This window comes from Sander vitreus, chromosome 13 (assembly GCF_031162955.1).
Source record: "Sander vitreus isolate 19-12246 chromosome 13, sanVit1, whole genome shotgun sequence".
In the NCBI taxonomy this organism is placed as follows: Eukaryota; Metazoa; Chordata; class Actinopteri; order Perciformes; family Percidae; genus Sander; species Sander vitreus.
The window spans coordinates 7,300,192-7,316,366 of NC_135867.1; the positions used below are offsets into that span (position 1 = coordinate 7,300,192).

The 16,175-nt window shown below is 42.5% G+C and overlaps 1 protein-coding gene across 2 annotated transcripts in view; it reads left to right on the forward strand.

Moving 5' to 3' along the window:
* Window positions 1-16,175, forward strand: part of klf8 (Kruppel like factor 8) — a 66,668-nt gene that overhangs the window by 45,322 nt on the left and 5,171 nt on the right. Inside the window, exons 3-5 of one of the 2 annotated variants that reach the window (XM_078266725.1) lie at window positions 7,053-7,319; window positions 7,418-7,652; window positions 13,958-14,069. In XM_078266725.1, the coding sequence (XP_078122851.1) occupies window positions 7,053-7,319; window positions 7,418-7,652; window positions 13,958-14,069 (614 nt within the window). Of the gene's footprint in view, window positions 1-7,049; window positions 7,320-7,417; window positions 7,653-13,957; window positions 14,070-16,175 lie in introns of both variants that reach the window. The other variant, XM_078266724.1, reaches the window with a different exon arrangement.

Here is a 16,175-nt window from a genome sequence, read left to right on the forward strand (position 1 = left end):
CTTTGCCCTGTGCATTCTCACCGTGTTGTTTCATTCAGGCTATATAAAATATTACTTCATTACCGAGGTTGGAATTGAAATAAAAAAAGGAATATAGGCTACCAGTCACAGAAGTGAAAGGGTATAGTCACATTGAGAATAGTTGCTCACACTTATGTCCACTCATATTTATCCACATGAATCCCAAATAGTATGATTGTATGAAAACAATTGTTAAATGTATGCAAGATTGGCACATTGTTTGTTTTTGTGAACAGCTTCCTGTTAACAACTCATTTAGCCTATTCAGCTCTAACATTAGGATGTTAATAAACCAAGTGAAAAATCTGCCAGTGTGGTGAGATCAATTCACCTGGTTCCAATACAAACAGACTGTTTCCTGAGTTAGGCTGAGGTGCCACGGGTGCCGACGTTGTCTGTAACAAACATTACTGGTGTTGAAAGTTTCACTGCCAGGATGACTGAGCCAAGGTGTTATAAAAGTGATGATTTTGAAATAATGGATGTGTCAGCGGCCTCTTCCCAATGGTGGGTTTTGTTTTTAACCCTCAACACTATCCATCAGGAGGGAGTTTCCTTTCAGAAACAGTTGTAATTAGATTTTTGCCTTCTAATCTTTATTTGAACACCAGTGAATTGCTTGGTTATCAAGCCAAGGCTTTCCTCGCTGAAAAGCTTGTTTTTTGGACGTTGAATATGGTTCTTGTCAGTGATAATGTTTTATTCACAGAGCACTGAGAGCCTGCCTTTAGTGTGTGACATTAAATCTGAAAAGGGAGGAAAGGAAACTGTTTGTAGCACTTTGTTGGTGACCTGAAAGGAGTGTACGCTTCAATTACTGGAGACTTTGAAGAGATGTTCTTTAGGAATTGCTACATTGTTGATGAGGGATTCTGGGGCGTCAACTGAGAACACGAATGAGCTTTGTCAACTTGATCGACCTGTGCACTGTATTGAGGTTATATTCTTACATCATGTCAGTTATGGTGACATTTTATTAAATATCTTAATTGAAGCGACACAATGAGTGGAGACGCTGCTACACAGACTTTGGCAAGTGTATGAATTTATGGGGCGTTGCAACACATACAGGTTTAGCCAAGTTACTAAACTACTTATTTGGAAGTGAAAACAAAGGTGAACAATAATAATATCCATATTTGAGAGTTCCAGAGTTGTCTCCCAGTAAATCTTTTTTACTAAAACGTGTTCAAAGTCGTCATTAATGATGGCCAAAACTATAAATATAAAGCCCAGGTTGTTGACAGACTTTTTCGTTTGTCCTAAAGCGAAGTGGTCATTTCACAGCTAAAATCAGAAAATGTAAGAGGGACAAGTGACTTTTTTTTCTTTTCTTACTTAGCTCCAGCTCTAACTAGAAAGGGTCTACGTCCTGGTCTTTCTTCTTAGGCCTTTGTAACTGACAATGTGTTTGTCTTACAACCAGGTCAGACTATAGATCAGGGGTCTTAACAGTGTCAACAGGAAGGATATTTGGCGTTCTTTTGTAATTTTGTTGCAATATTACGGTATAAAGCACCTAGACAAGGTCACATAATACTAATGGCACGCCTAATTGATTCTTTATTAAAAACAACAGTTTAATAAATGTCTACTTATTCTGGTAGCATAAAACAAGGTACATAAACTCTTAACCACAATGCTGACATGCTTGGGGGAAACTGAAGTTGCAGTGTACTAATGTATTACTAATGTGCAATGAGCTACGCAGCTGTAATTAAAACTCAAGTAGAGTTTGTTTTAAGGTTGCAAAGTTACTAAGCACCCAGGAAATCAACACTGGCAACTCACTGCCTATGAGAGTCAGCGAGCTGTGCTGAGATCAGCCTGCTAACAGGTGGGTTAATCAGAGAGAGAGATAGAGAAAAAAAGACTGCAGGATGGGGGCAGTTGGGGTTGCCTTGGGTGGGTCAGGCTGTAAGGGGTGGAGCTGTGTGTGTGGGGTGGGGCTGCATGCTTCTTGGTTAATATCTCCCCCAGCTGTTGTTTTTGCTCTCTGTCTTTATTATATCGTCCATATCTGCCTTCACACTCCTGCTCCTCAGGCACACACGCATGCATACACACACATATACGCACGCACGCACGCACACACACACACACACACACACGCACACACGCACACACAAGATCAGGCACAGACACGCATGGACACACAAGTAGTGTTGATCACAGATGACATTGACACATTTAACACTCCTAGCAAATAATACACAAGGTGCCTCTCTTCATCTCTCTAAAATCTCCTGATCCTTTTCTTCTCTTTACCTCCCACTGTATCCCTCACTTTTCCCATCCACCTTTCCCCATATAACCGATTCAGTCACAGTATTGTTTGTGTCACCTGTGGACCTATTGATTCCTGTCTGTAGAAAAAACAACAACAGTGACACGGACTGAAAGCCTATTATGCTTCAGTGTAATGCAGTGTTTCTTTTTAAAGATGGTATTCTCCACCAAAGGCCAGTGTAGGTGCAGCAAGGGCAGTGTTACAAGGCTGTTACTGGCGCCATCTGGGCAGTAACCTTTTGCTCTTTTCCACCAAATAATTAGGAACTAAAAGTTGTTTTGCATGTACCTGTTTGCATTCCCATGGTATCTGAAAAACGGTGAAGATTAGGAGTATTTGACTGATGGATGGATTAAAAGGGGAATTCTAATTTTGACTGTGTGATGTTTGAATGAATGGGAAGGAGACACGCAAAGGAAAGGCTACGAGTAGTAGAGAGAATCTGCTGAGTGATTTTTGTAATCTTGATACTTGATACTTGATACAGTGCTTCTTTGCGTTCTGAATGATGCTGTGTATGTAGCAGTGATCAAAGCTTAAGTTCGAGCAGTAATTGAAGTTCAGCACTGCAGACTCCACCTAATAGTTCCTGGGCCATTAGAAAGTCCAACCTCAGGAGGAGGGACTACAGCACATAAACTGAAACTAAATTTGGTTGTTGTGGTACAGATAAAGTAATGAGTAATCTATTGTATCAACTGTTTGTGGAAACGTTCCTGGGATGGAAAAGAGGGCAGTCTCTTAGGAAACAGACTGTAATGCTACATGGGAAATTATCTTTAAAATGTAATTTCTTAATGGCAATTTTGGTACAGAAGCTGTTGCTGTTGACCCCACGTGTAACCTGTTTGACAAAGGTGTGTTGATTGGTACTTCAATGCTGCCATATTTAGCGTTACCTGTTAACCCTGTGTTAAACTGGCACAGGCACACAACAAAGAACCCAAACACTCGGTGACGCAGTGACTCGTGTCAGTTTGTGTCTGCTGTTATTCTGATACGACTAAATTTGGAGAAAACAGGACGGATAAAATAAAAACTACTCTTCTCTCTTATGACATTATGAATGCTCCAGCTCCACTGGCACTCACATGCTCTGGATATTGTGCCATAATAATACACACTGTACAATGTAAATAGCCCTCTGGGGGCCACATAAGGTTACTGATAACAGAGCTGCTTTGCTTCCATAAATCACTCATTAATCTATTCGTAGACTCGCAATGCCGGACCTATCTCCACAGCGCTGCGGAATCTATATGAGACTGAGTGTGAGTACAACACCATAAAAGTCCTCTAGACATATTACATATCCATCTTTTTCTCTGCCTGGCTTTCTCACCACTGCAGTCACAGCTGCTACCCGCTTCCATTCACGTTAGAGATCACATGAATTAATTGCAAGGCAAAGACTGGGTGACCCATTTTATGGTGGAGCAGTTGAACTGAGAAGTGCAGGCGGGAGAACGGAGCTCCACTGCAACACGTCTAGCTCAGGGAGGTTTTTTTTCTTCATGTTGCATTCAGACACATTGAGTTTATTGTTTTAGGGTACCCTGGCAGATTGTTGTGATTGTTTCAGAGACAGTTATTTTATGGTCCTTTTGTCTGAACCACAAAAAAATGCAAATTTTACTTTACTAGGGCAAGTGAAAGGTAAGGATATACTTTCAAGTGAAGTTCAGTTTCTTGCCTTTGTGTGGAAACGGAGACAACACAGAGACAGAGGGTCTTTGTGTTGAGATTGGTGAGGATTGGTGGGTCTTTTTTTATAGAGAAAGGGCATTGTCTTGTGAGAAAGTATGCTTTGGTCAATCCTACTATTAAAATAACATGAAAGTGTAACATTACAGTATAATCATCTTACTATAGTATGCACCGTCAAGACCTCCACTATGAGCTATACATCCTGCTTTTTCAAGCGTATCGCTCATATATACTTATATCAGAAAGTGTCTCTCTTTCCATCATTTTTTTCTTCCATATTCTTTCTCTCAGATCACAGAGCTCCAGTGAGGTTTTTCATTTTTTCTCCTCTCAGCCTCTTCTTTTGGGGATTTTGCAAAGAGTTGTGGGTTTAATATGAGCAACCGTGAAAAGACGAAACGAGGAGAGGAGAGGGGAAAAAAAAAACCCAGAAGAGAATGGAGAAATACGAGAGGGAGTGGGTGGAAATGAAGCCAACGAGGGATGAGAGGCTGAGGTGGGAAGAACATAGGGTGTGGTTGCTGCAACGACTGGAGAGATGATGGAAGGGGAGGCGGGGGTGTGGGAGAGAAAGGTGAAAGGGGTGTGGTCGTGAGAGTGCGAGAGAGAGAGAGAGAGAGAAAAAAAAAATATAGAGAGGAGAAGAAGGAGGTGGGGGTGAAGTGATGGAAAGATGAACCGACTGGGAGGGAAAGGGAAGGGAGTTGGTGGTGGGTGGGGAACGAGTGGAAAACATGGAGTCAGCTGATAGCTCCCAGTTTCCATGGCAACGCTAGGCCTTTCCCACCCACTCTCTCTCTCGTCTCCTTCTCTTTTCTCTGCCTCATCCATTCCCTCACTTCTTTCACACTTCATTTTCTTTTTGTGTGTGTGACTGTCTCTATAATCACGTTACGGCCCCGCTTCCTTTGGCTTGCTAATCTTCCTTTTTTCTGTCCTCCCTCATCTCCTCTCGCTAACTTTCCTTTCCTTTTCTTTCCGATTTGCCGGTTATCGAGCTCCTGAAATTCTTTCTTAGCCTCAGCCTCAGCCAAGTTTGATGCAGGTTGTATCTCTGTTTGTATTTTGTTAGGTGTTGTCAAAGATGAGTTAAAACAGACATTAGAAGCATAATTCAGACGATCAAGGAGAGTTTCGTATGTGGTTCCTCCTTGTGCGTGCATTATATGTCAGAATAATGAAACCTTGACAAAAAAGATGGGCCAGTTGTTAACCGACATAGATGCGCAAGTCTCTTTTTTTCCTTCACTCCTAGAAAATTTGAAAAGACACCAAATGGTTGTCTGGAATGCCAATAAACATAATGCATGTGACCTGTAGCGACCTGTTATGCACAAAAAAAGAAGCAGCAAAACCTCTGTTATGCTCCTTTAATGGTGGTTATTTGCATATGTAATGTGTTATGTTAGTTGACGTTAGTTGAGATAGTTGACTGCAGGATGGTGTTTACCAACCTAATAAGTATTTGCGCCTTGGTCCACCGTCACACAGCTCTGCCTCCAGCCGAACTGTGTGACCCGATAAAGGGCGTAGCGGAGTCCCCACCCTCTCCTCCTCACCCAGAGCCGAGCTGTGCTCAGCTGAACTGGACGGAGGCCAACTCCTGGACTGGAGGCTCGACGCTGCTCCCTCACTCACTCCATTTCTCCTGTCTCTCTTTCACTTGTCCCCTTTTTTTACTCTCTCTCTTAATCAGTACCAGTCTCTCTCTATACCCGTCCAGCCCGTCTCTCTCTCTGTAACTCTCACTTTCCCCTCCACCTCCCCCCAGAGTCCCACACAGCAGCCATTGTTTCCTGCGCTCTCGAACTAAATGGCAGCTGAGCCCTGGGTGGCTGTAGAGGCGAGTGGGGTGCTCCCTTCCTCCCAGGAGGCCGAGAAAACTAGGGCGTGATATGAGAAAGCCTGATGCAAGTTAAATGAACGTATTGATCGAGGATAGAGCAGTTCCTCAAAGCAAACTCTGCAAGCAAACCTAGTCAGCGTTAACAGATTGAGAAATGAGTTCAGAGATCTTCAGTTCAAAGATATACAGCGTGTTGTTGAGCTGGTCTCAAAAGTATTTTTTCCTTACTGGACATTCTCAAAGTTTTCTTTTAATGATATCCTTTCCCTGGCCGTTAGCAGCACATGACGCAGAACTGGATGCTCTCTGAACGTTTTATACCAAAATGCACCAAAATGGGAGTTGTAGTTAACTTAGCTTTTTGAGTTTTTTTTTTCATACACACAGGCTTGTACCTTTGACTTTCTATCTAAAGAACCAGATATTTCCTCAAGCTGATGGTACTGATGGTTGAACCAAGTTTCTAGTCAATCCAGGGGTCAACGCTGTGTGTGTAGAAAATGAATGGGACTTTACTTCTGGAACCCTGGGCATCTGAAATAACGTTCTCCTACTATATAATTTATATGAATATGTGTTAGCATTACGTCCATTGTGACTGGGTATCAGGCAGAGGCAGACGTTTTCAAAAACCTTTGCTGCCGTGCTTCCTTTGTCGGTGCGTCTCCATCTAAATTAGATAAAAACAATGAAAAAAGATTCTGTTTTGTTGAAATTTGGGCTGCTGGCTTTTCAAACAATAAAGCAACATGTGTCAGCATTTTTTGGCATGCTTCACTTAGCTGTGATTACATCAGTCTGATTGATAGGCCTAAATCGGTCCAATTAATTAATTAATATATCAGTTTACCAATGAAATTAGTCCTATGTTTTCATTTAGAAAGAAAAAGTCTGATTGAGTTAGTGAGGTTATGAGTTGACTCAGCAAAGTTTAGGAGTCAGTATGTAAAAAGTTGGAATAAGGAGTTACCAATCAGTTGATTGATCAGCAGGGGTTATTATAATGATGTAAATGCTCTTTTAGGGGCTTTAGGGGAAATATATATTTCTTAGGTTGATGAAACTGATATTTTGTGTATTTCAATGACCATTTTCATGACAGGAAAGAAAATGACAAACATTCAAATGCCATCCTAAGTACAATCAGCTTTCTAAACATCTCTAATTTTCCTCTACTTACTCTAGCAGGCAGATGTAGGTGACGACTGCTCACAGCCAACAGACCTGAAGGTGAAGACGGAGCCAGTTTGCAAGACAGAGCCCTCTTCGCCCCAGCCGTGCTGCGCTGAGGACCAGACTGAACCCGTTGACCTGTCGCTCAACAAGCCCCGCTCCTCTACGCTCCCTGCTTCTACGACAAGCATCACAGTCAACCCTGCACCCAGCGGTGCCATGACCCAACCCCACCTCTCAGCTACACCCGTCTCCACTTCAGTACAGTCGATAGGCTCCATGGTAACTACAACTTCCCACCTCCTCTTCTGTTACATTGAAGCTGTTGAACAGTGTACACAGGAGACCAATCATATTACCCGCTCCTCTTGCCCCTCTAGGTCCTCTCTCCAGGCTCCATCTTGGCCACTCAGGGCGCCGGGGGCCAGCAGATCCTCCACGTCATCCATACAATCCCCTCGGTCACCATGCCCAGCAAAGTGGGCCAGCTCCAGACCATCCCTGTGGTGGTGCAGTCACTGCCTGTTGTCTACACCACCATGTCCACTGACGGCGTCGCCACAGCAGCCATTACAGTGCCGCTCATAGGCAGCGATGGGCGCTCAGAAGGATCTGGTGAGTGGTACAATGAAAACATCCAGTAAGATACCATAATGGACAACAGTGGAATTACTTAATACTAACGCACTGTGACAGAGGATTTTACTCATATTACCTAATCCAAACCATGCCGACAGTATGCGGTCTGTCAAAACAGCCTCCTCCATTATTTTCTATATAAATAACACAAGCAGAGAGTCATTTACTGTGACGAAAAAGGCCACTGTCTCAAACTTTCTCCCTCGATTGGCCACTTTACCTTAACATCTTTTCTTGTCAAGTGATGACACATCTTCCTCCGTGCCCCGCAGTTCCAGCTATTTAAAGATGGTTAATAGAAAATACATCTTTCAGCGAGGCAGAGCTAGAGAGGTTAACTCTTCAGGAAAACAATCATCAGAAACAATGTAACCGAGTTGTGCATCCAGGACATACCTTCAGCCTTCCTTTATATGTTACATATTATGTGTGTCCTTGATGTGCTGGATATTGGTGGCTCCATTATTACTACCAGTGTTAGTAATTAAAAACTGCTGATTCCTTAAGTACTTCTGTGTTGCTGCCTCAGTTTACCATTTAGGCAAATATGACCACTGAAAACCATAGCATCAGACACCGGGTAGGAAAGTGTTTAAAGTCCCAACGAAACACAATTGAAGAGAATATTTTTTCCTTTAATGTCACTCGTATTCATATTGAAACAGGATGTTGGGAAGGAACATTGCACAGTGAGTCGTTTAACATTTTGCAAAGCAATATCAGCAAGGAAAAGGAGGCAATTTGAGATAGTTCTTAGATTACTACACCTCACCTCTCTTTCATTTCATTCTTTCGTCTATCTATGGTTCTGTCACTCTTGCTCGCGCTGTCATTTACTGGGAGCTTGCGCTCTCAGAGGAGTACAGTGTGTCTCTCGAGGCAGATGGTGTGTATTTGTGGTTTGCGATATGTTAGACTTGCCGTCTGTCTCTCTTTGTCATTCTGGAAGATCCCCATATGTGCCAGATGATTCCTATTCCCACCTAAATGAGGTAACTTGTGGAAATCTTACATATGTTGTAGAAAAATGTTACTGGCTATCTAATAATCTGTCATTTTCTAACTTGTGAGTTTTCACTCTGATAAGTTCTGCTTCTCAAATGTCCTGACCTTTCTCTGACACATAAACCAGTGTGTGAAAAGGTGATCAATACTGAAGAACCAGTGAGAAAGAAGGGGTGTCATGCTGCCATCACGTCAGCCACTCAATCAGGAGCGGCTTAAACACTCCAATGCAGGCGATTTGCGTTAAGCAACGAGCAACGGAGAGGGTTAAGGCGGTGTAATCCATCCCTGAGTAAACACGAGGGCAAGCTCAACATTTGCTCAGGCAAGCTGGCAAAGCAGTTTGTCACCCCTTTGACAAACTGCAGTCTGTAAGGTCAGTTGGTTTTCTAATCCAAACGAGTGCCTCGGCCTCGACTCAGGAATGTAAACGAGGGAGACAGTGACTCAGAAATGTCTAGAAGAATCTCCAACACGCACACTGGCCTGAAGATGCTCTCACACTGTTTTACCTCATCAGCATGTTCCCCACTAGGTCTGTGGGAGGATAAAATATCATGTTCACCATGCACCGTAGAGTGGCACAAGAATCTAGTCTCTAAAATCTTACCAAAGGTCCTGTATGTTACAGGTTTATTGTATGGAATTGCTTTCAATTATACAGTTATTCACATCCTTGTGCCCACCTGTGTAATAGTAATCCATAGAGACAGTAGTCTATATCGACGACGTTTCGTTTCCGGGATTGTTTAGGTGCCGCCGGAAATTCCCTCATTTCAACCAGATGTCCGTCACCTTCCACTTTGTTTGTGTTGGCATTCTAAACTCCCGTCTATTTACGAGGACTATGGTTAACCTTTTCTTAGATCTCTGCAGGGTAAATCCAGACAGCTAGCTAGACTATCTGTCCAATCAGAGTTTTCTGTTGCACGACTAAAACAACTTTTGAACGTACACATGTCCCACCAAAACAAGTTCCTTCCCGAGGCTATTCCCGCCAGATCTTAGCGGCGCCCAGGTCGATTGTGATTGGTTTAAATAAATGCCAATAAACCAGGACTAGCCAGACCCTCCTCCGCAGCCCTGTGGAGGAGGGTATGGCAATGTGAGACTATAGAGACAGTAAAAGAGCATTTTCTTATTCTGCACTGCAGTCTATAGTGCTCTCCCCTTCTCCTTCTCTCCCCCCAGCAACTACATCGCATTAATAGAGTATATTTATGCCATTTCATTTGGATTTTAAAGCTGTGTTTGGAGACACGCTCGTTTCAGTGGCTGTACATGTCAGCAAGTGGTAACAGTAATCCCTGGTACTGACAAGTGACTCAATAGCAGGCTATGGTTTCACCGTGTTACACCTGTAACCACACCTAACAGTGATCCCGCGGTGTGCTAACACACCCTGGACTTCCACGTCAATGTTTTAGGTCAACAAAAATAAGATTGTCAACTACTGTTGTGTTGCTCTTTAAAAGGATGATTCCGGTTTACAACTTTGGCTTTATATTTGTAGACTAACGAAAGCACTTTATTTAGGGGTAAAAATTAAAGTGAGTAAGTTGGTCTGTAAACTCTGGATGTTTACAATGGACAGTTTGGGTTACTTTGTTTTCTCTTCCAAATACGTTTGGCTAACTCAGGGGTTTGTATAAAACCTGTCTTATTATATTTCCTGCCCCATTTGACTTCTTTTTAGTCATGTTGCTGTGCTCCCAGATCTCAGGAGCCGTTTTTTACATATAAAGTCTGGACAATGTCCGCAGAATCAGGTCCAGACATTGTCCGAAGTTGCCCTTTCTCACATGTAGCACACAACAGGAGATTGTCCATTTTAGACGTGTTCTTACTTACTGGAGATACTCCGTTTGGTTTAGGCGAGCGGTGGTGCCTGGGTAGAGCTTGCAGGAGGCAGGACATTAGGTGGATTACACTGCGGTCATGTAGCTGACTTGTAATTCGGTAATACATAATCAAGCCGTTCATTTTTGTCTGATGATTTTGGCGTCTGACCTTACCGAAAGTAGTTCCCGAATCTTCTTCTTCTTCACCCTTGGATGTTTGATTTCTTGCTGCTTCGCACAAGCCGCTAGAAACGCTATCAACACGCCCACTCGCTTGCTGTGACTTTGCAATGGGACATTACTTGGACTGTACTAGGGAGCTGGCAGGGTAAATTTCGTTCAAGGTCCAATCCAACCTATGCGGCCATTTGTGTTCTCACATACAGCTCTGCCAGGTATTGTTCAGACTTGCAGTGCATGTGTGAAATGGGCTAGAGATTAACTTGGACTTGGTTAACTGCAATGAAATGAATGATGGGCAAAACTATGAAAATAAAACCCAAGTTGTGATAAACTAGAGTTATTCTTTAAAGGTGGTGTCAGTATTTACCCACCTCGGACTATATCCTTTATACCGGAGGAAACCAATCCGATGGGACAAGAACATGATCTCACACATACAGTAGCTAACAGTTAGCACAGTTATTGTTCACTCAGTTTCCTCAGAGGGATCATTCAAGTGTCCCCCATACTAATTAAATCAAATAATATAAGTGGATTCTAAATGTTCAGTTGCCGTCTTTTCTTGAGCCCATATTGCAATTCTGCTTTGTTGGTGCATTTCATAGCCCAGGAGTGTTATACAACACTGAAAAGATACAGAAACAAAGAGCATGATGAGGATAGTAAGTGAGGGGGGAAAAGGAGACGGGAACTTTAATATTCTCGGTTTCTTCCTGTACCTGCCTAGCGAACAAGCAGGAAGCAGGCTGACATTTACTGTTCATGATGTGTTGTGTGGGAGGAAAAGGAGGAGGTTGGGCTGGATAGGTAGACACATATGGAAGAAGGGAGTGAGACTGGGTGGGTGAGGTGAAGGTGGGGGTGAGGAGGAGAGTGCGCAGGGGTCGTGAGGAGAGGAGATGGGCTGTTTTGCCTATGAAAAAGGAAAGCTGCAAAGGTGAAGGGGTGTGGGTGGCTTAATTGTCTCCACAGACAAAGAACCCTTCTTTTGGTGTGTGACCCTCTCCATACCAACACAGACACACACACACACACACACACACACACACACACACACAGTTACTCCACCCAAATTCCTTGTATCACACCCCCCCCCTCCCAGCTCTCTCCAGGCTCGCTGGACTTTAAACAGTATAGCTGCCACATTCCTGGAGATAGACGGGAGGGGAAGGGAGGGCGTACTTTTGTTTTCATTCATTATGTTTTCAGACCAAATAATTAACCATCACAGTTTTCCGCTTTGGTAATATTGTTTCTGATAAGCAGCAGCCTGTGAAGTTGTCAAATTGTGAATTCAGGGAAAAGAAAAGAGGGAGTGATTAAGGAGAGAGAGACACTGGCAGACAGAGAGAGAGAGAGAGAGAGAGAGAGAGAGAGAGAGAGAGAGAGAAGGGTAATGTACCAATAGGCTAACTTTATTCTGCATACATGGACTGGATACATGGAATGTAGCACACAACAGGATATTGTCCATGTCAGACACGTTCTCACCTACTGGAAATACACCGTTTGGTTTAGAGGGGTGGCGCTGCGTAGAGCGTGCTGGAGGCAGGACATGATGCGGCAGGTGCAAAGCTAGGGTGACCTCTTACCACCAGTCCAGGGACAGCGGATGTAAAATAGCCTCCAGGCACATTTCACTTCTATGTATTATTAGTGTGCATTGTCCCTGATAAATAAACCTGAAATAAAATAAAATTAGATTACACCGCGGTCATGTAGCTGGTTTGGAATTTAGTCATAAATAACCAAGTCTCTTGCTGTTCCTTTAATTTGTCTGTCAATTTCTTCGTTGGCCCATACAGACATAAGTTCCTGAATCTCGTCATCTCTCCAGTTAGACATTTTCGTTTGCTTAGTGTAAATCACCGTTCTTCTTCTCCACCCTTGGATGTTTGCATTCTTCCAGTTTCGCACCAGCCGCATGATAGTAATGTCATGAACAGGCCCACTCGCTCACTGTTAATTCTCCCGACAATGAGCTGCTCTATTCACACATGGGCTCTATCAGACATTTCACAGACATTGTACACGGGAGCTGGCAGGGTAAAGTCCGTTTAATGTCCGGTCCAACTGATTTCATTTCATTCATCTGAATCATCATATTATCATATACGTAGATCAATACGCTATGTCAGGAATGTAAATGAAAAACAACACAATATAATGTTCGATATTATACAGTACATGGCGACACAGCATGATGTAGAATAAAAATGTGTTGTACACCCAGAGCAGGAAGTTTCACCTCAGTGATATTATATATATATATATATATATAATATCACTGAGGTGAAACTTCCTGCTCTCTATATATATATATATATATATATATATGACAGATAAGTAATATTATAGTACAACAATTAAAGCACTTAAAAACACTACGGCAGAGATTTGGTCTTCTAATATAGTGTAATCTCGCACTCAGAGAGCTGACTTTCCAGAAACAACAGGCCATGCCCCTCCTGCATATTAGCTGAAGTGGACAGCATTCAACAGAAAGACCACAACCTAAAATCTTCCTCGGTGCAAACCCAGAATGTGTTCGTATTTCTAACAAAACTCGAGGACAACCAGGCTTCTGATAGCCTCGAGAGATTTGTCTTTCACTTAATTGCTAATTAGCATTTGTCTATAAATTCTGCAGAATATTTTCATTAACATCTGTTCGCATTGTCTTCATGCTGCTTTGACATTGTAAAAAGGTTGTTGAAATAATGGGAGACTGGTCGGACTTTTTCTGTTAACCAAAAGTGAACACTAAATCATGTTAAGAATTTGTGAGAAAGACATGCAGAAAATTACAGCATGGGGCCACCATTGTGAGCCATCAATTCTGCAGCCTTGCAGACCACACCTACACACAGCTACACACACACACACACACACACACACACACACACACACACACACACACACACACACACACACACACACACACACAAGGCGTCGTCTTGCTAAATTGCTGGAATCCAAGCATTTCTGTTGTTATGAAGTGATTAACTCCTTGCTGTTTTTTTCTCTCGGTTTCCCTCTCTCCTCTTCTTTCTCTATTCTCTTACTTCTGCTTCTTCCATTTCCTAATATTATTCACTGATTTATCTCTTTCTCTGGGCTTCTCACGCACTCCATCACCCTTCCTCAATCTCTTTTCATCTGTCTAATTTTCCTCGGTTTCGATTCAAACCATTGTTTCCCTCTTTCGGTCCATCCTTCTGTCTTTATTCCCCCATCGTGTCCTTTCTGCAGTTCGTATTAAGCCAGGTTCGACATCTCCAGTGGAGTATCAGAGTGACAGCGATGCGGAGAGCGGTACAGAGTCTGGATCGGCCTCCCTCAGCGCCCAGAGCCTCGATGCCGGGTGAGTCCAGCCATAGATGGAATCAACAAACAGACTACATTCCAGCACACTTTCAAATTACAAATTTCCCCACACCTGTGTGAGTTTATGCATAATAATTAAATATCAAGACAGAAAAATGGTATATTCCGGAAAAAAATGGAACTCACTGAATCACATATGCACATATGTGTGGTAAAGATGTGTCTCAGGGCATCTGTGTGATTGTTCTGCTGAGTGATGGTGGGGGTAGAGCAGGGATGAGATAAAGGAACACTGTGTTTTTGACCACTAGTGGTGCTGTGGACTGGAGCACTGTTTTGATGAGCAGGTCTCTGTTTTGTTTGCTCTTGTTCTCTACCAGCATGTGCATGAGCATGTAGTCAATATGCAATCCAGATTGCTGCAAATGCAAAGGATGGAAATGCAAATATGTAGCTGGTTGTAGACCTACATTGATCTTAGTAGAATTACACAGATTTGTGAATTTACAGGGCATGAGCTTAAGGGGCAATCCACACGGAAACGCTTTTTGGTGTAAACGCACCATGCATCGTTTTGGCCGATCGTCCAAACGAATCCTGTAAACGCACTGCCCGAAGACGCACTTTTTTTTAAACCTGGTCCCATGGTGAAAAAATTCGAAAGACGGCACCCTTGTGACTTTGTTTGGACAGCGAAGCCGCAAATTTGCAACAATGGCGTACTACATGCTTGTGTTCCTGCTGGAGAAGATATTGAGCCTATTAGGGTTACTAGGGCAAAATATACTGTCTGTTTGTATACAGCGCGCAAGCTTTATGCGCATGCTCTTCTTCTCCGTTTTTGGTGAATTTCTGTAGCAGAAACAGCACCACCTATAGGCCTGGAATATTAAGTAGCGTGTTGAGTCATTTACAAATGGATCCGTTTGGACGCATATATTCTTGGAATGATGTGAGGGAAGATGGGGGAAAAAAAGATTGTTTTGGTCCGTGTGGACGTGGCCTAAGTTTAAATATGTGACAACTACCCTTGTCTCCATAATGAGTTTATTTTTTTTTTTATATGTTTTGGTCTCAAAATATGCAATTGTGGATTCCAGTGTAAATCAGTTATACAAAAAAAGGCTAATTTCTTATATTTATTAGACTGGAAGGCACCTGTTACCTGGGCCTCTGCTGCTAAATAAAACTGCTGCTTCGACCTAGCTCAATGTCTTTATCTACCAAATAACAGACAACAGCTGTATCCATCACTTTAATGCAGTTCCACACATGGGCAGAAATTGGCAGTAACATGACTTATACAGTAGCAGTAGATCCTTAAAAGAACAGAAAAAGAAGAACCGTGTTTGACAAAAAAGCAGCCTTGCAGGATACGCATTAAAAATTCAGCATTTTGGGAAATATGCTTAATTGCCGTCATTCCACAAATGAAATAAGATTTATTTTAAATCACCTACCAACACCTCTAAAGTTGACTAGTTAACACAACAAATCTTCTTTGTTTAACACGTGCAAAAACAGAAATTTTAAAATGACAATTTGTGGTTTTAGACGAAGGAACGTGTTGGATTGATTTCATTAAGCAACACAGTTTATCTATTCTCCCAGCACTTTTGTGCAGCATCTCTAGCAGGGGTTGCCTTCTTCTTACTTCAGGATGCTGCTCACAGCCCGGCTGTTGTTTGCCAAGAGATAGTTCCAGTGCATAACTCAGCATAAATTATTGTTGTTACATTTCTGTTTCTGCACAGATTTAATGTTAAATAATAAGCTTTAGAGGTGCTAGTAGATGTATTTTGGTAAGTAGCCAAGTTAGCTACTTCCACCTGTTTCCAGTCGTCATGCTAAGCTAAGCTAACACTTCATGACTCTAGCTGTGTAAGCAATGCAAAGACATGAGAGTGGTATCACATTTCTCTTCTCAAGCAGATAAACAAATTTCCCAAAAATTTGAACTATTCCGAAAATGTTGCTTGCTTGGAAGAAAACACTGCAGTTGGAGCTCGATACGGCGTGTACAGTCAGTGGTACAACAATGGTCCATTATAAATCAGACATCTGTAAAACTGTTGACAGGACATTAATACCATTAACCATGCGTGATGTCATCTCAGAGTAAAGTCCATGATAGGAGTCGACA